The following is a 23,248-nucleotide window of genomic DNA, read 5'->3' on the forward strand; positions in this document are numbered from 1 at the left end:
AGGGAAAATAATAAAACATTCAGTAAAAAATATCATTGGAAATGTTTATTTACATTTTCCTAAACGTGATAAATCCTTTTCTTTCCCAGTAATAACTAATCTTGGCGGTGAGTTATGTAAATATGCAGCTGTCAGTTCTCGGTGCTGAGCTGCGTAATATACTGATAAAGGTTGTTTCTCTCCGGGGGACAATAATATACATGTGACATCATACTGTACTTCTCTTAGTAGGCATGACTATCCTCTCTAGATGCGGGAAGCCTTGTCATGTCCACACTGCTACCCTGGCGCCAGAGTTCACAAATGGGAGTAATATTCTACTATACTTAACATATGTGTCACATTCACTTTATCACGTTTAGTCATTTTACCTATTTATAGGCTGTGTCCCTTTTTATATATTGGTGTTGTACCATTAAAAGCCCCATTCCCAGCTCTCTGAACATATTTTATTCTGTTTTTCCCTTCAATGTAAATGCATTTTATTGAATGTATTATAAAAGTCAGGATTTTATTGCATTAGTGTAGAATATTTTATTCTATGTTATTTATTTAGCTCTGATATTTTAGATCATATATTCTTCACCTAACCTAAATTATCTCTCACAAGCACCCACACATTAAAGCTTGCCATAGACATGAGATACGATTGAAGTTCTGCCTAATATCATAAAATACATTTTCAATAAACATTGTTGGATAAAGAATTTTTTTTTTTTTTAAAACCATCCCAGAACACCAACAAGTGTCTAAAGCGTGCTTTATTTCTATTATAACAACTGGCTATGACACAAATTAACATATCAGCTATAGATCAAATTGTTGGTAATTGGTCTCTTGGTTTGCAGATTTTGACAATATCCAGGTTCATGTGTTATTAATATTCTGTGTCCATCTCACAAATTGTTCAGCGTTGACACAGACAAGTGTTCTATGCAGTAGAACAACTTCAGCTCAGCAACATCTTCAGCAGTTTATGTCATGATGAGAAATACTTCTTCTACCATGCATGTGTGACATCAGTCTGAGACCGCAGAAACAGACCGGGACAATCTTATATTGAAATATGCCGTCATTGAGGATTCTCATGTATGATTTGATTGCTTTTTAGGATTTTGTTCTTAACTATTTCTTTCCTTTTCTCATATGTAAGGTCCATCAGAGCTACCAAACCTTCAGAAAACGCTGTCATTATTGCTGTAGTTAGAAGGTAGGTATCAATGTAATTTTCATCATATTTTCCACTCTAAAATATTAAAGGGGTTTTACCATTAAAGGCTATGTAAACCTTCGAAAGGCATTTTTTTTTTTTTATTATAAATTCGTGTTATTGGTGAAACTTTAGATTGTTTTTATTAAAAATTATTTTAACTTTTTGAGATACGGTACAGCTGCTCTGTATTCTCTGTATCTGTAGACATAACTGTATCATTCACTAGTGAACGATACATCTGCTCTGTATAGAGAACACAGAGCAGCTGTATCTCAAAAAGTAAAAAATATTTTTTAATAAAAACTAATCATAAAGTTTCACCAAACACACTGATTGACCTGTTTATAAAAAAAAAATCCCTATCAAAGGTATACATAGCCTTTAAGTTAAATGCTGGTCAAATGATGTATGATGTAACAATAACCATGTTGTGTAATTTACTTCTATTTTTGCTATATCAGTCTTATAAAGTTAACCACTTGTCCACCATGTGCCTCTGTGCCTTTGTTTAGAAGTCTGGTTGACGTTAGTAGGGTCCACCTGCGGCAATCTAGTTAGGTTTACCGCAGTAGACAGATTAGCGTTCGGCAGTAACAGGCAAATATCAGGAACACTCATTTTTCATTGTGAAAAGAGGTAGCTATATCCCACAAAATCATGTTGCACACTATCCAAATATTTCAATTGTTGGTAGAACATTTTCTCTTCCCTCTGGAATCATTGTACAATACTAATATTACAGGTTTCTCTCCCCCCTGGAATCATTGTACAATACTAATATTTCTCGTACCAGGAACTGTCTGCAGCGTTTCCCAGTGGCTCTCACAGCTCCTGTGCTTTGTAACCAGAGAGAGGGCACTGGTAATCGCTGCACACAGCTCCTGGTGCATGTAATATTAGTATAGTATAATGATTCCGAGGGGAAGAGAAAATGTTTGCTTATGTGCACAGTTCTCAGCAACAGAGTAGAGAATGTAATGGCGGTGCTTGTGCAAGCAAAGATGCACCAATACAGCCCCGACAGTTCCGGATAAGTAGCAGGTGGACGCTACTATTGGCAACCGGATTTCTAAACAAAGGAGGCACATGGTGAACAAGTAAGTGGCTTATTTTATTACACTTTAATATCAAAAATAGAAGTACCGTATTTTTCGGACAATAAGACGCACCTGACTATAAGAGTATATTCATACGGCTTATTTTCGGCCGTTTTTCAGGCCGTAAACACCTGAAAAACGTCCAAAAAAACGGAAGCAGTACGCCTCCAAACATCTGCCCATTGATTTCAATGGGAAAAATGGCGTTCTGTTCCGAAGGGCTGTTTTTTTACGTGGCCGTTTCTAAAAAGAAGAGCATGTTTTTTCTTGAGCCATTTTTCATTGACTCTATAGAAAAACAGCTCCAAAAACGGCCGTAAAAAATGCGACTTTGAATAAAAAGCGTGACTTTGAATAGAAAACTTCTGAAAAGGAGGAGCTGTTTTCCCTTGAAAACAGCTACGTATTTCAGACATATTTGATTTGGTGTGTGCACATACCCTAAGACGCACCCATGTTTTAGACAACAGAAAATAGGAAAAAATGTAATATTTTACTTCTTTTACAAAGAAAAAAATTATTGGTTAAAAAAAATACATTTGTTCGGTTTCACCACATTCTAAGAGCCATAACTTTTTCATCGTTTGAGCACTGTGAGGGCTTACTTTTTTCCTCCACAAGCTGTAGTTTTTATTAGCCCCATTTTTTTGGTACATACGATTTTTTTATCACTTTTTATTTCATTATTTTTAGCGCTATGGTGCCCAAAGTAACAACGATTCTGGGGTTTTAAATGTATTTTTTTTGCGCCATTCACTGTGCGAGTCAAATAATGCTATATTGTAATACTTTCTGACTTTTATGGAACACAGCGATACCAATTTTTTTATTTTGCTTGGGGAAAAATGTGAAAAGTGTTTTGTTTTTTTAACTTTGATAATTTCTTTTAATACTCCTGAAAATGTAACTAACTTCTTTTTTTTTTTTTTACATTTAATTAGTTCCCCTAGGGGACTTGAACCAGCGAACACTAGATCGCTGAGCTACGCTGTTTCCCTAACTCCCATAGTAGTGAATGGCAGTTACAGAAGCAGCTCCGCTCCAAATATCATCTCCTCCCCGCTCCATGATTTGCCGGCACATCATGGGTCGAGAAGGGGTTAAGTAAAAAGCGGTCAGGGCGTTTTTCAAAATGGCCACGTAGAAAAATGCCCCGTCGGACAGAACTCCGTTTTTCCCATTGAAATCAATGGGCAGATGTTTGGAGGTTTTCTGCATTTACGGCCCGAAAAACGGGCGAAAATAAGCCGTATGCACTTACCCTAATATAGGCTGGATGTTAGGTCTGTGAGTCCAGGATGCTGCTGCCTTCCCTAGTCTCCTTTCAGAAATACACCTCACCTCATTCCAAAACCCTGAAAGTTAGTGCTCCCTCTTTAGATAACCCAATAGGTGTAATAGTCACTCTTATGGTAAAGGCTCTAGATTTGCATCTAAAAAATTATCCTAAAGCTAGCAAACACACAGAATGTAGTCGGGCCATGCACAATTGATTTTATTTAGTCAAATAAGATAAAAGACGTTACTGTCATTTTCTCACATGTCCTCAAAAGAGTTGTCTACTTTAGAAAGCCTATTTTCATATACCCTATTAGTGAATTCTGAGTTAATAGAGGGGGGTCCTCTGTGCAGGATCCTCCTCCCTTGGTCAAAGTGCAGAGCGGTTACAAAGAGCGTCTCTTCTTTTGGATTACCTGTCCTGTCCTGAATTATACATACAACTTATTGATATAAATGGGCACTGCGTACTACTTAATTTTCCTTCTGGTGCTGCTACAGAGAAATGGAACACTTACTGCTAAGTTTTCCCAGAAATTACAACTGATCACTGGGGATCACAGCATGGGGACTCTGAACAATCCCTACTTGTTAAAAGGGTCTCTTGGCAATAAGCTAATCACAAAGTGATGTATCCCCTTTAACAGCTACTTTCATTCAGCAATCATCCTTCAAACCGTTTTCAAAAAAGGTATTTAACAAGTACCAGTAGTGTCTCTTGCTATCAACCATATTGGTTTCAGAGTGCAACTCACACAGGCAAAAACAACATTGCAAAACCGCAATTAAACCGCTCTTGGTTTTTCTGCATGTTTCTCGGTCACACGGCATACTACTGCACCATGGCCGCTACATTTATGGGTACCCTTAAATAGAGATGAGTGCAGGGTTCATCTCTAGTTTTACAAGCAGATAGATTTATCTACACTTTTAGGCCTCATGCACACGAACGTAAAAACTGACGTAATTACGGCCCGTAATTACAGGCCCATAGACTTCTATTGGCCATGGGTACCTTCCCGTTTGCTTACGGGAAGGTACCCGGGCCGTTGAAAAATATAGAACATGTCCTATTTCAGACTGTAATTACGGCATGGGTAGGCCCATAGAAGTCTATGGGGCTCCCGCAATTACGGGTGGCTACATGTGTGCACCCGTAATTACGGGAGCGTCGCTAGGCGATGTTAGGAGATAGTCACTCTCCATGGTGCTGAAAGAGATAAACCATCAGTGTGAGACAGAGAGAAGGGGCTGCACTGATCGGCAGTAACTCTTTCAGCACCCTGGACAGTGAATACCATGCGTAGCGCTCACAATATAGATGTCTAAAGTTACTTCATAAACCCGTAACAAAAAAAAGTTAATACTTACCCAGAACTCCCTGCTTCTTCCTCCATTCCAGCCTCCTGGGATAAAGTTTCAGCCCATGTGACCGCTGCAGACAATCACAGGCTACAGTGGTCACATGGACTGTCCAGTCATCCAGGGAGGTCGGACTGGATGTCAAAAGAAAGACGCGTCACCAAGACAACGGCCGGGGTACGTATGAACTTCTTTTACTTACAATCGCTGCGTTCCACTGCGGAAACTCTGCCCGAAAGGGCTGCCCCTTCTCTCTATCCAGCACTGATAGAGAGAAGGGGCTGCCGATTAGTGCAGAGAAAACGGGTCCGTAAATACGGGTGGAATACTGGTCGAATACGTGTGACAAAGGACCTGTATTTACGCCAGTATTTACGGGAGGAAAAAAATACGTTTGTGTGCATGGGGCCTAACTGTGTCTGCTTTGTCACATTGAAAGAAGATCTTCAGTGACTTGGCCAATTGACAGTTTTTCGCTACTTCAGTTTCCTAAGGTTCTTGGACCACAATTATTTTCCAACATGACTGATTTTTTTCTCCTCTGAAAAATCCTTGTTTGTAATAGTTCATTACACAATCAGTTATCATAAGTTTCTTACATGTTTGTCATTTTTTATATAGAAACGTGCACGTACACGTACTTTGTGCATGTACAGTAATAGACATTTTGCAGTTTTCTTTACGCAGTAGTAGTCTAGCCTGAATGTAAGCAATAACCACCAACTTATTTGGGCTATACTTTTCAGCATATATGTTGGGAAATGCTTTTTATGTATACATTCTATGTGCCTATAGCGGTCTATAGTGTCCCTTAGACATATGTATACTTCCGTATATATATATATATATATATACATATATATACATATATATGTTTTTTCAAGTGTATTGAAAAACGTGGTAGACTAAACTTTTCTAAACAACTAGATGAAATGCTTTTGTTTTTTTTGTTTTTTACCATGCAACTGTAGTTTAGGCATACAGGCCTATACATTTTATATATTAGTTAACAGATTGATAGACAGGCATTTTGATGTTATATCGTTTTCTTCAAAACTTGTAGTTTTTAAAGCACATTAGGCTAGGGATGTCACGATACCAGAATTTGGACTTCGATACCGATACTGTGTGTAGTATTGCGATTTCCATACCAAAACAATACTTTTCCAACAGTAATAATAAAAAAAGTTCTTCCATTTTCTGATGTGAGGCGCGAGGTGAGATGAAATTTGAATGCGCCTCACATTAATAGTAATTAACCCCATCATGTTTCTCAGTCATAATGGGTTAATGTGTAAGGTACATGATGGGGTTAATTACTATTAATCTGAGGCACATGGAGGTTAAATTCATCACACCTCGTGCCTTACAATAAGTGAAGGAAAGCAGTTTTTATTTTATTTTTTACCGTGTACACATCATAAATGACGCAAAAAAAATGTTTTTCAGGTTATTACGGCCGCACCAATACCGAATGTTTGTATATTTTATGTATTGAGACTTATTTTAATGTTTATTGTAAAAAAGGTGTATGCGTATTTTTTGTAAATTTAATATTACTATGTGTTTTTACTTTATTTTTAAACTTTAATGTACTGGCATATATCTATAGCCCAGTACATTAGCCTGTTTACGGATTGTGCACAGGCAGTTGTTAGGACATACCTAAGTATGCCCTAACAATATGAAATATGGTAAGACATCCCTGGGGTCCTTCAATGGACCCTGGGCTGTCTGCCCATATATGGTATGTCCGTCAATCTCGTCACAGGGATTCCTGTGATGCGATCCAAGGGGCATCCCCTCTTCTCATTTTCGCCTGAATGCTTCGGTCAGCTGTGATCACAGCATTCAGGGGAATAGCGGCGGAGATGAGAGGTTTCTCTGATCTCTGCCGTTATAGAGCGGGGCTGCGGCTTTGTAATACAGTCATTGCCCTGCTCCAGACAATAAGTGCGCGCGCAGCCAGCATGAGGAGATGGGGTCGGCGCTGCACTAATGAGCGGCAATTCAGTCAATGAGGACAGAACATGGGGGTGTTTTGCAGTGCGCCCGCCATGTTCTGTCTTCAGTGCCGCCGCTCATTAGTGCAGCCCCGGCCGCATCGCATCATCCTGGCGGCGCACACTTGTCAGGACTCAGGAGCGGGGCAATGGCTGTATTACAGAGCCGCAGGCCCGCTCTCATACATTCATGTATTACTGTACTAAGCCATGCGGTCGCACATCTCCGTATCGAAATACATGAAATAACGATATCAAACCGTTTGAGAATGCACGGTATCGAAACAGTATCGAAGTTTCGATGCATCGTGCATCCCTACATTAGGCTAAATTCACATTTGCATTGTATAATACTCTGTACTCTGATCGGTTTTTGGATCAGAATAAGGCCCCATGCACAGGAATGTGCTTTTGCGACCGCAATTCCCCCAAAAATCCACGGGTGAATTGCGGCCCCATTCATTTCAATGGGCTTATGGACATGACTGTGGTTTCCACGGTCCGTGCATGGCCCAGGAGCCTGGACCGCAAAAAGAACGGACATGTCTTATTGCGGCCGTGTTTTGCGGTCCAGGCTCATAGAAAATAATGCACGTGGTCATGTGCATGGCCCGCGATTTGCGGGCGGCTCACGAGTGACACTCTGCGGCCTGCCGACCCGATAATCATGGCCGTGCACATGGCTACGGTCGTGTGCATAAGGCCCAAGGATAAAATGGATGTTAAAAATCCCATTGAAGTCAAAATAACGGATGCAAATGGATTACAATCTCTAGTTTTTGGTGCCTTTACAGCTACCCAATCCCGATTCCCACCCGCATCTCCTACCCACACCACGCTGGGATTGCTGTTGTATCTATTCACACAACAGGGTTCGGGTGTCGGCCGTTAAAAACTGCAGTCTCAGGCCTCATTTACACGAGCGTATTATACGCGCGTGCGACGCGCGTGCTTTTCACGCGTGTCGTACGCACCTATAATAGTCTATGGGGCTGTTTAGACGATGCGTGAATTTTGCGCTGCGTGAGTGCGTTGCGTAAAACTCACGACATGTTCTATATTCTTGCGTTTTTCACGCAACACGCACCCATTGACTTCAATGGGTGCGTGAAAACAACGCATGCCACACGGACGGTCCTGCGTTGCTTGCGCGAAAATCACGCAAGAGCTGTCAAAAGGATGAATGTAAACAGAAAAGCACCACGTGCTTTTCTGGTTACAAACATCCAAACGGAGTGTCAAATTAGAGAAGAGCGCACCGAACTTCACCGGGTTCGGCCGAACTCGTTTTGACCGAACCCGGCAAAAAATGTTCGGGTACGCGACGTCAGGAGACAGTCACTGCCCACGGTGCTCAAAGACTTAAACTGTTTCAGCACCATGGACAGTGACTTTCGATCACAATATACATATACGTGTAAAAAAAAACAGAAGTTCGGACTTACCGATAAGTCCCGGCTCCTTCCTCCAGTCCGACCTCCCGGGATGACAATTAAGGCCAAGTGACAGCTGCAGCCAATCACAGGCCAAGCACAGGCTGCAGCCAATCACAGGCTGCAGCGGTCTCATGGCCTGCCGCGTCATCCTGGGAGGTGGGGCCGGATGACAAGAAAGGGACGCGTCACCAAGGCAACGGCCGGGAGACCGGACTGGAGGAAGCAGGCAGTTCATGGTAAGTTTGAACGTCTTTTTTTATTCACAGGTTGGTGTATATTGTGATCGGAACTCACTGTCGCGGGTGCTGAAAGAGTTCCTGCCGATCAGTTAGCTCTTTCAGCACCTTGGACAGTGACGGGCGTTGACTAGCCTCATCTCTATGATGGCGGCTGCGCGAAAATCACGCAGCCGCGCATCATACACGGATGACACACGGAGCTGTCAATTGCCTTTTGCGCACGCAAAACGCAGCGTTTTTTTGCGCGCGCAAAACGCACACGCTCGTGTAAATGAGGCCTCAGTCTGTTTTTGATGGCCGTTTTGCATCTATTTGGAATCCGTTGCATGTCCGTGTTTCAGTTTTTGACAAATTTTTAAAAACAGATGAATTTCATGTGTATATAATTAAACAGTGCCCTCTGTAGATAATGCCGCAGTGCCCTCTGTAGATAATGCCGCAGTGCCCTCTGTATATAGTGCCACACACCCCCTGTAGATAATGCCGCAGTGCCCTCTGTAGATAGTGTTACACTGCTCTCTATATATAGTGGCGCAGTGCCCTCTGTAGATAGTGCCACACTGGTCTTTGTATATAGTCCCACACACCCCCTGTAGATAATGACACAGTGCCCTCTGTAGATAGTGCCACACTGCTCTCTGTATATAGTGCCACACCCCCTGTAGATAATGCCACAGTGCCCTCTTTAGATAGTGCCACACACCCCTTTGTATATAGTGCCACACCCCCTGTAGATAATGCCATAGTGCCAAACTACCCCCTGTAGATAATATCACACACCTCCCTGTAGATAGCACCACACAGCTCCCCCTGTACATAGTGCCACACAGAGCCCCCTGTACATAGCGCCACACAGAGCCCCCTCTACATAGCGCCACACAGCGCCCCTGTACATAGTGCCACAGTGCTCTCTGTAGATAGTGTTACACTGCTCTCTATATATAGTGGCACAGTGCCCTCTGTAGATAGTGCCACACTGGTCTTTGTATATAGTGCCACACACCCCCTGTAGATAATGCCACAGTGCCCTCTGTAGATAGTGCCAAATTGCCCCCTGTAGTTAATGTCACACAGCCCCCTGTAGATAGCACCCCCTGTACATAGCGCCACACAGCACTCCCATGTACATAGCACCACACAGCGCCCCCTGTACAAAGCGGCACACAGCGCCCCCTTTACATAGCGCCACACAGCGCCCCCTATACACAGCACCACACAGCGTCCCCTGTACATAGCGCCACACAGTGCCCTCTGTACATAGCGCCACACAGCGCCCCCTCTAGATAGTGCCACACAGCACCCCCTGTAGATAGCGCCACTCCCACTGTACATAGCGCTACCCCCCTTCCACTGTAGATAGCGCCACTGAAGCTCCCTCTAGAAGTAGATTCCCCGACCAGAGAATTGCCAACGCTGTGGCCGGGGATTCCCTCCAGAAGGAACCCCTAATGCCACAGTCCATATAAGGACAGTGACATCAGCGGTTACCTCTTGAAGCAAAATCTCTGGCCAGAGTGTTGCCGACGCTCTGCTGGCTGGGGATTCAGCTCCAGGAGAAGCCCCCGCGTCACTATCCATATATGGACAGAGACATCAGGGGCAACTCCTGAAGCGAAATCCCCAGCCACAGCATTGCTAACGCTTTGGTCGGGGATTACCTTAAGGAGGAGCCCCTGACACCACTGCCCATATATGGACAGTGACGTCAGGGGTTACTCCCTGAGCGGAATCCCTGGCCCACCATGTGGCAATGCTAGCAGGTAACCCCTGACGTCACTGCCTATGTATGGACAGTGACGTCAGAGTCTACTCCTGGACACGCACAGACAGAGAGCGCTCTCTGCAGAACCACCAGTCTGTGTCTTCTCGCGGGAGGGAACACAGCGCAAGCCGCCCTGACACTGTCAGTAGCCGATTGGACAGTGTCAAAGCGAAGACATCACGCTCCTTTCCATTTAGTTAGATAGAAACGCCCCATTGACTGTTCAGGGGCTTATTTACATATCGGGGGCCAAATATAACGGCACCAATATGTAAATAACGGACGAGGGTAGAAAAAAAATGTTAAGTACCCCAGGGTTTGTGCAGCCCTGCCCATTACATGCTGCACATGTATGGGCAGGTGAAAGGTTCTATTTAAGTAAAAAGACTGCTTTTTAACATTCAAGATGACTGTGGAAAATATTTTTTTATTTAAATATATGTTGGCATACAGTTATTTCATAAGTGTTCAGATGTAGTTCTTTTTATTGTTTTCTTTGTTTATGTCTTGATAAAGTGGTGAATCCTTATAAACATAATATTAATGCCACCCTGGCAATTGTCCCATGTAAATGGATCTTTACATTTTTACAATACTTATTAATATCATCCGAATGTTTTATACTTCAGCAAGGAGAACCCAAAAGCCTGGCCCCAAAAATCGTTCATATCACATCCTAGTTGTAACTTGCCTGAGATACTATTGTTTACATATTAAATGACATGTATTCAGCTCACAAGATTAATGATGTTGGAACAGTGGCTATGTGATAGATAATGCTTATTCTGCTAACGCTTTTCCTTTTTATTTTCCATGTCCTGCCATTGAAGACAAAGTGATCGAGATGAAACGTCGATAATGCCTCTAATATCTGCTGGATTTACCAGGGTATGTGCAATGACAATATTGTGAAGGAGAGTTACTCTCATTTTGGAAAGTTAACACGTTTTTGCTGTTTTATCTGCAGCTTTCAAATGCAGGCTTGTATTAAAGTAAGAGCTTACCTTTTGTGAACCTAAACTTGTATACTAGGGAGTTGTATTATTTGCAATTCACTCATATCTATTTATTTCTTAACCCCGTCCTGCTGCAGTTTGCCTCTTTTGACCTTCCTGACAGAGCCTCATTTTTCAAATCTGACATATTTCACTTTATGTGGTAATAACTTCGGAATGCTTTTACCTATCCAAGCGATTCTGAGATTCTTTTCTCGTGACACATCGGACTTTATGATACTGGCAAAATTTGCTCGATACATTCAGTATTTAATTGTGGAAAAACACCAAAATTTTGCGAAAAATTTAAACATTTTTAATTTTTCTAAATGTAAATGTATCTGCTTGTAAGACAAATAGTAATGCCACACAAAATTGTTGCCAATTAACATCCCCCATATGTCTACTTTAGATTGGCATAGTTTTTTTGAACATCCTTTTATTTTTCTAGGACGTTACAAGGCTTTGAACTTTAGCAGCAATTTCTCACATTTTCAAGAAAATTTCAAAAGGCTATTTTTACAGGGACCAGTTCAGTTGTGAAGTGGCTTTTAGGGCTTTATGTATTAGAAACCCACAATAAGTCACCCTATTTTAAAAACGTCACCCCACAAAGTATTCAAAACAGCATTTAGAAAGTTTCTTAAAGGAACAGTGTCATGGCAAATATTTTTTTTTATATGTTAAAGATGTTAGTGCTTTAATAAAAACGTTTTTATTCATTTGTGTGTTTGTGTTTTACTTTTTCTTATTTTTACACTTTTTCTTCCCTATGGGGGCTGCCATTTTTTGTTCCATTTCTGTGTGTGTCGATTAACGACACACACAGACATGGAGTACGGCAGCCACAGTCCCATAGGGACTGCGAACGGCTCCCGTCCCATTGACTGCCGTGTACGGCGTCTGTGTGGGAACTGCGCATGCGCCGCTCCCACACAGTCCTATTCGAAATTGGCGCCGTCCGGCGCCATTTTCCTGTGGACCGGAAGTCGCGGCCGGACAGTAATATTACTACTTCCGGTCGCGGCTTCCTGACTTGTGCACATGGAACAGCGGCAGCAAAGGGAGCGGACGGGCCGGAGGGAGCCGCGGCGGCAGGAGCAGGTAAGAGATTTCAATGTATGTTAGTGTTTGTGTGTGTTTACTACTGTATGTAAACCTACTACACTGTGGGTTACCTCAAAAAATGGCGACACACAGTGTAGGAGGTTAAACCTTTCAAACCCCTCGTTTATCCCGGCACTAGCCAGGATAAAGGAGGGGGGGATGCTGAGAGCTCACTAGAGCGAGGGCTTTTAACCCAATGTTGCAATGCTGCAATTTTGGGAACTAGCTCCATCTAGTGACCAAAAATGGGTAGTATTATAAATTAGAATTAATTTATAATATTTCCTGACTATTTCCTGACTCGTGAAAAAAATAAAAAAAATTTGAACCATGTTTAATCACCCACACACTAAATGTTTAATTTTTAAAAAAAAAACATGTTTTTCTGGCAACACATTCCCTTTAACCCTTTAGACGTTTTACAGGAATTAAAGCAATGTAGAGGTAAAATTGACAAATTTTTTTTTTTTTTTAAGAAATTCATTTTTAATCCATTTTTTTTGTAACACAGAAAGTTTTACCAGAGAAATGCAACTCCATATTTATTGCCCTGATTCTACAGTTTTAGGAAATATCCCACATGTGGCCCTAGCATGCAAATAGACTGAAGCATCGGCCTCAGAAGCAAAGGAGCACCTGGTGGAATTTGGGGCCTTCTTTTTATTAGAATATATTTTGGGCACGATGTCATGTTTGAAGGGCTCTTGCGGTGCCAAAACAGTGGCAATCTCCCAAAAGTGACCCAATTTGGGAAACTACACCCCTCAAGGAAAGTATCTAGAGTTATAGTGAGCATTTTAACCCCACAGGTTTATTGCAGAAATTATTGGAAGTAGGCCATGAAAATTAAAATTTTTTAAAGAAAATGTTGGTTCAGCTAATTTTTTCTCATTTCCATGAGGACTAAAGGGGAAAAAGCATTGCAACATTTGTTAAGAAATTTCTCCTGAGTAAAACAGTACCCTACATGTGGTCATAAACGGCTGTTTGGACACACGGCAGGGCTTAGAAGGGAAAGAGCGCCATTTGACTTTTGGAGCTCAAATTTAGCAGGAATGGTTTGCGGAGGCCATGTCGCATTTGCAAAGCCCCTGAGGGATCAAAACAGTGAAAACGCCCAAAAAGTGTCGCCATTTAGGAAACTACACCCCTTGAGGAATTCATCTAGTGGTGTAGTGAGCATTTTGACCCCCAGGTGTTTCATAGAATTTATTAGAATTGGGGAGTGAAAATAAAACCAATAACTTTTCTTCAATAAGACGTCGTTTTATTTTTACATTTTTCATTTTCTCAACAAAGGAAAAAAACGAACCCCAACATTTGTAAAGCAATTTCTCCCAAATTCGGCATTACCCCATATGTGGTCATAAACTGCTGTTTTGGCACACAGTAGGGCTCAGAATGAAAGGAGCGGCATTTGGCTTTTGGAGTGTAGATTTTGCTGGATTGGTTTCTGGGCGCTACATAGCATTTGCAAAGCCCCTGTGGGAACAAAACAGTGGAAACCCCCCAGAAGTGGAGAAGAACCCCATTTTGGAAACTACACCCTTCAAGGTATTCACCTAGGGGAGCATGTTAACTCTGCAGGTGTTTTGCAGAAATTAGTGTGCACTCGATATTGCAGAGTGAATATGTGATTTTTTCCGTAAATATGCCAATATGTGGTGCCCAGCTTGTGCCACCATAACACGACAGCACTCTAATTATTATGCTGTGTTTCCCGGTTTTAGAAAAACCCTACATGTGGCCCTAATCTTTTGCCTGGACATTCAACCAGGCTCAGGAGTGAAAGAGGTCCATACGAAATTGAGGCCTAATTTGGCGATTTACAGAGTATTGGTTCACAATTGCTGAGTCTCTGCTGTGAAGTAATAAATTAAACCCCTGAGAAGTGACCCATTTTGGGAACTACACCCATCAAGGCATTTATTAAAGGGTTTAGTGAGCATTTTCACCCCACAGGTCTTTTCTATATATGATTGCGCTGCGGATGGTGCAAGGTAGAAATCAAAATTTTTCCCTAGATATGCCATTTCAGTGGCAAATATGTCGTGCCCAGCTAGTGCCACGGGAGACACACGCCCTAAAAATTCTTAAAAGGGTTCTCCCGGGTATGGTGATGCCATATATGTGGAAGTAAACTGCTGTTTGGGCACGCTGTAGGGTTCAGAGGGGAAGGAACGTCATTTTGCTTTTGGAGCGTGGATTTTACTTGGTAGTAGTTTTGTTTGGAGTATTACTGGTATTTCAATTTATAATGTGGGGGCACATGTAAGCTGGGCAAAGTACATCAGGGGCATAGTCAGGTGGTGTAATAATGGGGTAAAAAAACAAACAATAAAATAATCCATATATATTTTGCTGTAAAGCAATCCTTTATGCACAGGCCGGTGTCGCCCTGATAAATGTGGTCCTTTCTTATCTCCCTTTTGTTACACACTCTGCACCTTTGCAGTTTGGGGAATTTTGCTGGGAAAGTGTTGTCCTGGTATAATATGGACACCCTCGCTTCCAGCAGATATGTTTGGGCCCTACCGTTCCTGGTTCCCTAATTTTAGGGCCTTGATAATTCGCCTCTTGAAACAGAAGAAATGTTCCCCTCGGGCCTGCACAGTTACATATTTTTTTCTTTCCTGGCTTATTGGAGCCTTAACAAATTCATTTTTTTATAGACGTAGTGGCAGGGGCCCGGCCAAACCTAATTGAAAGGGGGGCCCGGTAAACTGCCGCGACTTGCCTTTGGTAGAAAAAAAACAGGCCCCTGCAATGGGGCCCGTTTTTTTCACCAAAAGAATGTCATGAGCTGCGGGCCCCCCTTTCAATTAGGTTTGGCCGGGCCTCTCACATCAGTACCCCTAATACCCCCCCTGATGGCGGCCCTGGGTACCATGATATAGTGCTGGACGGAATACCGTTAACAGGCGGTACCCCTAATACCCCCCCTGATATCGGCCCTGGGTGGCATGGGGGCCGTCAAACACCGCCGCCCGTTCGACCGATCGAGCGCACCCGCAAACTCCCGCGCATGCGCACCGGCGACCGCCTGGAACCGCGCACCGAATTTTGAGGCAGATTTTGACCTGCCCACACTATCTTGCCGCGTTTGTTGCCCGCGGCGATTGAGGACAGCAGACAGAAAATGCAGCGAAAAATGCATTTTCTGCCTCCCAATGATTTCGATGGGAGGTCAGAGGCGGAACCGCGGCAAGAAAGGACGTGCTGCTTTTTCTTTTTTCCGCGACTGGCTCCTATTGATTTCAGATTAAATCAATGGGAGGTGGTTTTGGAAGTTGTTTGGTGCTGATTCTGACGCAGTGTCCGAGTCAATATCAAGGCCCAAAAACTCTGTGAACTGGGCCTTATTGTTAGGGCTTATTCAGACGAACGTGTAATAAGTCCGTGCAACGTGCGTGATTTTCACGCGCCTCGCACGGACCTGTGTTACTCTATGGGGTCGTGCAGACTGTCAGTGATTTTCACGCAGCGTGTGTCCGTGTGTCCGCTGCGTAAAACTGACGACATGTCCGATATTTGTGCATTGTTCGCGCATCACGCACCCATTGAAGTCAATGGGTGCGTGAAAATCACGGCCAGCACTTCCGCAGCCGTATGAACTATGAATGAAAACAGAAAAGCACCACGTGCTACAAGCATACAAACAGAGTGTCATAATGATGGCGGCTGCGCGGAAATCATGCTGCCACACCGAGCTGTTATGGACCTTTTGCATGCGCAAAATGCCACGTTTTTGCGCGCGCAAAAAGCACACGCTCATGTAAATCCGGCCTTAGGGTAGGAACACACTAGGCATGAACACTGCGGATTTTATGCAACACATTTTATTGTAGAGAATCCGCAGCGTATTACAGTCGCAGCAGAGTGGATGAGATTTGAACAAATCTCATCCGCACGCTGCAAAAATAATGGACCTGCAGTGTGACTTTTGGCTTTTTAAGCCGCAGCATGTCAATGTATTCTGTGGAATCGCCGCTCCTCTGTTGCGGAAATGCTGCGGTTCTGCCGCAAAAATCACAAATGAGAAAAAAAAAAAAGGCACTTTTTTAAATGTATAAAAAAGTCTAGACTTGCCCCGGCCGTAGTCCTGGTGACGCGATCCTCTATTCTTAGCGTAGCCCGGCCTCCTGTCATGACGTTTCATCCCATGTGACTGCTGCAGCGGTCACATGGTCTACAGTGTCATCCCAGGAGGCGGGGCTACGTTCAGAAGAGAGAGATGCGTCACCTAAACTACGGCCGGGGCAAGTCTAAACTTTTTTTTCCCTGCAGGATTCCCGCAGCGGATAAGCCTCACGAAACCTGCGCCACTATTTGGTGCGGTTTTGCTGGCAGAATTCCCTGCGGCTACCGGGGCGGATAAGCTGTGTAGTTTTACTCAGCATATCCGCCTAGTGTGTCCCTTATGATGTCGCTCCTGGAGCTGCTGCCGGTCTCTAAATAGGTCCAGTAGAATTTGGAATTATTTTTTTTTGTGAACCAGCTTAAAAAAATACAAAACTTTTGTGTTAGGGCCTGTTCACATCACCGTTCGCTTCCGTTCCGGGGTTCCGTCTGAGGTTTCTGTCGGGTGAACCCCGCAACGGAAAGTGAAAGTGACAGCACAGCTTCCGTTTCCGTCACCATTAGCGCAGTCGACTGCGATATTGATTCCGTCCGAAAACCAGCCGGAATGGTGACGAACGGAAACCATTAGCGATGTTTCCGTCACCATTGAGATCAATGGTGACTGAAACGGAAGCTGTGCTGTCACTTTCACTTTCCGTTGCGGGGTTCACCCGACAGAAACCTCAGACGGAACCCCGGAACGGAAGCGAACGGTGATGTGAACAGGCCCGAACACAAAAGTTTTGTATTTTTTAAGCTGGTTCACAAAAAAAAATAATTCCAAATTCTACTGGACCAACTGCCTATTTAGAGAGCGGCAGCAGCTCCAGGAGCGACATCATAAGGGACACACTAGGCGGATATGCTGAGTAAAACTACACAGCTTATCCGCCCCGGTAGCCGCAGGGAATTCTGCAAGCAAAACCGCACCAAATAGTGGCGCAGGTTTCGTGAGGCTTGTCCGCTGCGGGAATCCTGCAGGGAAAAAAAAGTTTAGACTTGCCCCGGCCGTAGTTTAAGTGACGCATCTCTCTCTTCTGAACGTAGCCCCACCTCCTGGGATGACGCTGTAGACCATGTGACCGCTGCAGCAGTCACATGGGATGAACTGTCATGACAGGAGGCCGGGCTGCGCTAAGAATAGAGGATCGCGTCACCAGGACTACGGCCGGGGCAAGTCTAAACTTTATCAATTTAAAAAAGTACCTTTTTTTTTTACTCTTTTGTGATTTTTGCGGCAGAACCGCAGCATTTCCGCAACAGAGGAGCGGCGATTCCACAGAATACATTGACACGCTGCGGCTTAAAAAGCCACACTGCAGGTCCATTATTTTTGCAGCGTGTGAATGAGATTTGTTCAAATCTCATCCACTCTGCTGCGACTGTAATACGCTGCGGATTATCCACAATAAAATGTGTTGCATAAAATCCGCAGTGTTCATGCCTAGTGTGTTCCTACCCTAAGGCCGGATTTACACAAGCGTGTGCGTTTTGCACGCGCAAAAAACGTGGCATTTTGCGCATGCAAAAGGTCCATAACAGCTCCGTGTGTCAGCAGCGTATGATGCGCGGCTGCGTGATTTTCGCGCAGCCGCCATCATTATGACACTCTGTTTGTATGTTTGTAGCACCTGGTGCTTTTCTGTTTTCATTCATAGATCATACGGCTGCGGAAGTGCTGGGCGTGATTTTCACGCACCCATTGACTTCAATGGGTGCGTGATGCGCGAACAATGCACAAATATCGGACATGTCGTGAGTTTTACGCAGTGGACACACGCTGCATGAAACTCACGGACAGTCTGCACGGCCCCATAGACTAACACAGGTCCGTGCGAGGCGCGTGAAAATCACGCGCGTTGCACGGATGTATTACACGTTCGTCTGAATAAGCCCTAACAATAAGGCCCAGTTCACAGAGTTTTTGGGCCTTGATATTGACTCGGACACTGCGTCAGAATCCGCACCAAAAAACTTCCAAAACCGCCTCCCATTGATTTAATCTGAAATCAATGGGAGGCAGTCGCGGAAAAAAGAAAAAGCAGCACGTCCTTTCTTGCCGCGGTTCCGCCTCTGACCTCCCATCGAAATCAATGGGGGGCAGAAAATGCATTTTTCGCTGCGTTTTTTGTCTGCTGTCCTCAATCCGCGGGCAAAAAACGCAACAAAAAAACACGGCAAGATAGTGTGGGCAGGTCAAAATCTGCCTCAAAATTCTTTAAGGAATTTTGAGGCAGATTTTTTTTTGCCTGCAAAATACTGTGTGAACAGGGCCATACATGATCAGCACTTTGAGATAATTTACTCACTGTGTCTGAAGAGCTGCTCCCACTCCAGTCCTCTTCCGGCGATGTCTTCCAGGCGAGGTCTTCGGTCCAGACGTCCAGTCCTTCACCTCCAGCCAGGCTCCAGGTAAGTTTTGTCCATGTGTTTCCATGGGTGCGCCGCGCGGGCGATCGCGGGCGCGCCGCGCGCGGGCGGTCGCGCGCGCGGGAGTTGCGGGTGGTCGCGGGTGCACGCGCGGTCTCGAGTGCGGGCGTTCGTGGGTGCGCGCTCACGAGTGCGCACGCGCTGCAGCTTCGTTGTGCGCGCGATCGGGTGCGCGGGCGGACTGTTTGACGGCCCCCCATGACGAGGGGAGGGGAGGGGGCCCGCAGCAGCAGCAGCTCACGAGATTCTTTTGGTGAAAAAAACGGGCCCCATTGCAGGGGCCCATTTTTTCCTACCAAAAGAATGTCGCGGCAGTTGCCGGGCCCCCCTTTCAATTAGGTTTGGCCGGGCCCCTCACACCAGTACCCCTAATACCCCCCTGATGGCGGCCCTGCGTAGTGGTATGAGGACTGTTTTTTTGTAGGATGAGCTGTAGTTTTTATTCATACCATTTTGGGGTACATGCGACTTTTTGATCACTTCATATCCTCTTTTTGGGAGGCAAGGTGACCAAAAAACAGCAATTCTGGCATAGTTTTTTTTTTTTATACAGCGGTCACCATGCGTTATAATTTACATGTTCATTTTATTCTGCGGGTCAGTCCGATTCTGCTGATACCAGATTTATAGCACTTTATGTTTTACAACTTTTTGCACAAAAAAAGTTATTTTGTAAAATAAATTTTTATTTGTATTTCTTCTGTCGCCAAGTTATGAGAACAATAATGTTTTAATTTTTTAGATGACGGAGCTGTATGAGGTTTTGTTTTTTGCGAGACGATCTATAGTTTTTATAGGTACAATTTTTGGATACATGCGACTTTTTGATCACTTTTTATTCCAATATTTGTAGGGCAAAATGACCAACAAACAGAAATCCTGGTATAGTTTTTACGTTTTTTTTTACACCGTTCACCGTACTATTTTTATAGTTCAGGCCATTACGATCGTGGCAATACCAAATATGTATGTTTTTTTTATTTTTTTCAATAATAAAGGACTTGATAAGGGAAAAGGGCGATTGTGTTTTATTTTATGACATGTTTTCAAACTTTTTCTTTCAGTTCTTTTTACACTTTTTTATACTTTTTTTTTTAAGTCCCACTAGGGGACTTGAAGGTTCAACTTTTTTTTTTTTAATACATTGCAGTACCTGTGTAAAATGCAGGATACATTATAATGGCCAGAAATAGTGTTTTTCCTCATGTACACACATGACAACTTCTTCTAAAAATTCACCTGGAAGGTTAGGAACGCTTTAATCTAATAAGAGCAATGTCCCAGTCCTATCATTAGTATCTGTTGCTTTCATTTATAGTAAAAACTCATATATAACATAGATATTTCTGCTAGTTATCTGGAAACCGAAATAAAAAATAAGGGATATCTAATTAAATGAACTCTATTTTGTCAATCTGGAACGCTCATTTGGGCAGATTTACTAAGACTAGTTTTTGATATTCCAGTCTTAGCCATCTGCTCCACTGGAGTTTATGAAGAAGTGCACGTCCACGGCCTTGCGCCATTTATCCTTTCCCCACCCCATCGGATATAAAATACATTTACTCACCTCATCGCTCCTCTCCCTTCCGGGTCAAGTCAGGCTTCCTCATTTTGCGGCCACTCACACAATGTTCCGACACGAGCAGCGACAGGGCCTTATATGCGACACAGCACTCAACGTCATCAGTGAACCCTTGCATACAACGTCTTGAAGTTGGCCAGTGTCAGTACGATGTGTGAGCCGAAGCATGCTGAGGGGTGAGGTGAGCATCATTTTTTTATTATCATTTATTCTTTTCTTTATTTTTTCCATAAATATAATTTTCCAAGGGGGTTAGTCTAATCGTGGGGGGGGGGGGGGTTAGTCCAATTGGGGGGGGGGGGTAGTCCAATTGGGGGGGGGGTAGGGGCAACATATGGGGCCTGGCAGAGGTTTTTATCTTGCTATGCCCCACAGAGTGAAATCTATGCCAGCTGGCATAGCTTTCCACTATTATTTACGCCAGTTTTGTGGCGTAATTTTATAATACATTTGTCGGCAGCTGTAGTCCCACCATCTTTTGTGAAGCAAGGTTGAAACACATGGCCTCAGCACTCATCCAGGGACTGTCTTCCTGGATGAGCGCTGAGGCGATGTGTTAAAGGAGCTGCGGCCAGAAGTGCTAACACAACGTGATCTCGTGATTGAAGCGGAGATCACACTGTGCAGGAAAGGTGAGAAGCTGTATGACGCTGATTGGACAGCGTCATACAGACAACACAATCACCGCCCACACAGAGAGAGCAGCGTTCCCGCCCCTTTGGCTAGTATAGTCTAATTAGCATATTTAGAAAAAAAAACTAATAACTTTTAAAATAATAAATGTTTTGGAACACTATAATTATCAGCGTGACAGCGCCTATTAGATTAGTTAGGAGATTGGCCATTACTTAAACTACTGACAGATCCTCTTGAAGTGACCACAGAACTCTTGAGAGAATTATAATGTTCTTATAATACACAGTAGGGTCTGCATAATCCCGGTGCTGCATTTAATAGCGACAGCAGAGCAATTATATTTTGATGCCCCAACTTCCATGTGTAAACAGTACTTACAACAACTTTTTTTTAAGAAAACCTTAGGCTTGGTTCCCACGTAGCGTAAACGCTGTGGAATTTCCGCAACGGAATTCTGTGTTGAAATTCCGCAGCATTTACTGTAGCAGCAAAGTGAATGAGATTTCGGAAATCTCATTCCAGCGCTGCGGGAAAAAACACACGAAAGTCGTGTGGAAAGTGTTCTGCGGCGTTTTTCAATTCCGCAGCATGTCAATTTATGCTGCGTGTTCTGTGTGGAGATTATGTGTGTTTGGCCCATAGACTTCAATGGGGAGCAGAAATTCTGCAACAGATTTATGTTGTTGTGGTTTTTACAGCGTTTAGGCAGCGGAAACCGCTGGAAATCCTCAGGTGCACATATACTTTGCTATAACTAATGTTTAACACTAAATCCGCGGGTAAAACCGCTGCACAAAAAACGCAGCGTTTCAGCAATATGAGCAGGAAAAACGCACTATTTGGTGTGGATTTCTGTGACAGGTTTAGCAAAACCTGAGTAATATGTGCAATCCCTAGGCTGAGTTAACACGGGGCGGATACACTGCGTACTAGCACGTAGCGTATCCACCCTGTGCGCCGCAGGGAATTCCAGGCGAAAAACCGCACCAAACTGTGATGCAGTTTTTCAGCCGGAATGCTCGCTGCGAAAAACTGCAGCACTTTGTCAGACTGCAACCAGGCCGGCCTCCTGGGATGAACGTTTCAGACCAGGAGACCGCTGCAGTCTGTAATTGGCTGCAGTGGTGGTCACATGGGATGAAGTGACATCCCAAGGGGCCGGCCCTCTGAAGTCATCCAGGCCGGCCTCCTGGGATGACGTTTCATCCATGTGACCACCGCTACAGCCTGTGATTGGCTGCAGCGGCGGTCACATGGATGAAGCGCCATCCCAGGAGGATGAAACACAGACTCCTAGGTAAGTATTATATGTTTTTTTGTTTTCTGAGTTGCATTTTTTGCGGCGAGATTACTACAAACCCGCAGCAAAAGAACGGAACAACTGCTATTTGATGCGGGAAATAATCAGCGTTTACGTAAATGCAGTTGACATGCTGCGGAATAAAACTCTGCACAGCAGGTCAATTTCTGAGTGTTTTTTTCCGCTCAGTATTTACGCAGCGTGTGGGTGATATTTGATTCATCTCATTCACTTTGCTGCTACTGTATTTGCTGCATATTTTTCTGCATCGCATTCCATTGCGGAAAATCCGCCGTATTTACACAACATGTGAACTGACCCTAGTGTACCTTCTAAGTGATATATATATTATAGGAGCAGTTCTTCCAATCTAATAAAACATTTAGCTATATGCAGGAAAAATTTGTCTCTCTGTATCAGACATGCTTTATGCTTTTACTATATACTGGTATATTGTCCTTATCCATGACATGACAGCGATTATAGGCGACGGTCCATTGTAATTGTCTTCACTTGTTCCCTGTTGTAGAGGAGGCTGAACATAGTGAAACAGATGTGTTTACGTACGCCCTGGTTTTATGAGTTCAATTTCACATGGCCAGCGCCATCCATAGTGTGAGCATATTGAGTTCACTTGTGAAATCTGAAAGTGACGTGACAGTTGTAGAGCCCGTTTTTCCTGG

At 43.8% G+C, this 23,248-nt stretch overlaps 1 protein-coding gene across 4 annotated transcripts in view; it reads left to right on the top strand.

The window, feature by feature from the left end:
* The window catches only part of PDE8A (phosphodiesterase 8A), a 322,954-nt gene that overhangs the window by 220,185 nt on the left and 79,521 nt on the right, over positions 1–23,248 (top strand). For all 4 annotated transcript variants that reach the window (XM_075858062.1, XM_075858060.1, XM_075858061.1 and 1 more), the window contains exons 4-5: positions 1,154–1,210; positions 11,221–11,278. In XM_075858062.1, coding sequence (XP_075714177.1) covers positions 1,154–1,210; positions 11,221–11,278 — 115 coding nt within the window. The remainder of the gene's footprint in view (positions 1–1,153; positions 1,211–11,220; positions 11,279–23,248) is intronic.

The sequence above is a fragment of the Rhinoderma darwinii genome, chromosome 3, assembly GCF_050947455.1.
Source record: "Rhinoderma darwinii isolate aRhiDar2 chromosome 3, aRhiDar2.hap1, whole genome shotgun sequence".
NCBI lineage: Eukaryota > Metazoa > Chordata > Amphibia > Anura > Rhinodermatidae > Rhinoderma > Rhinoderma darwinii.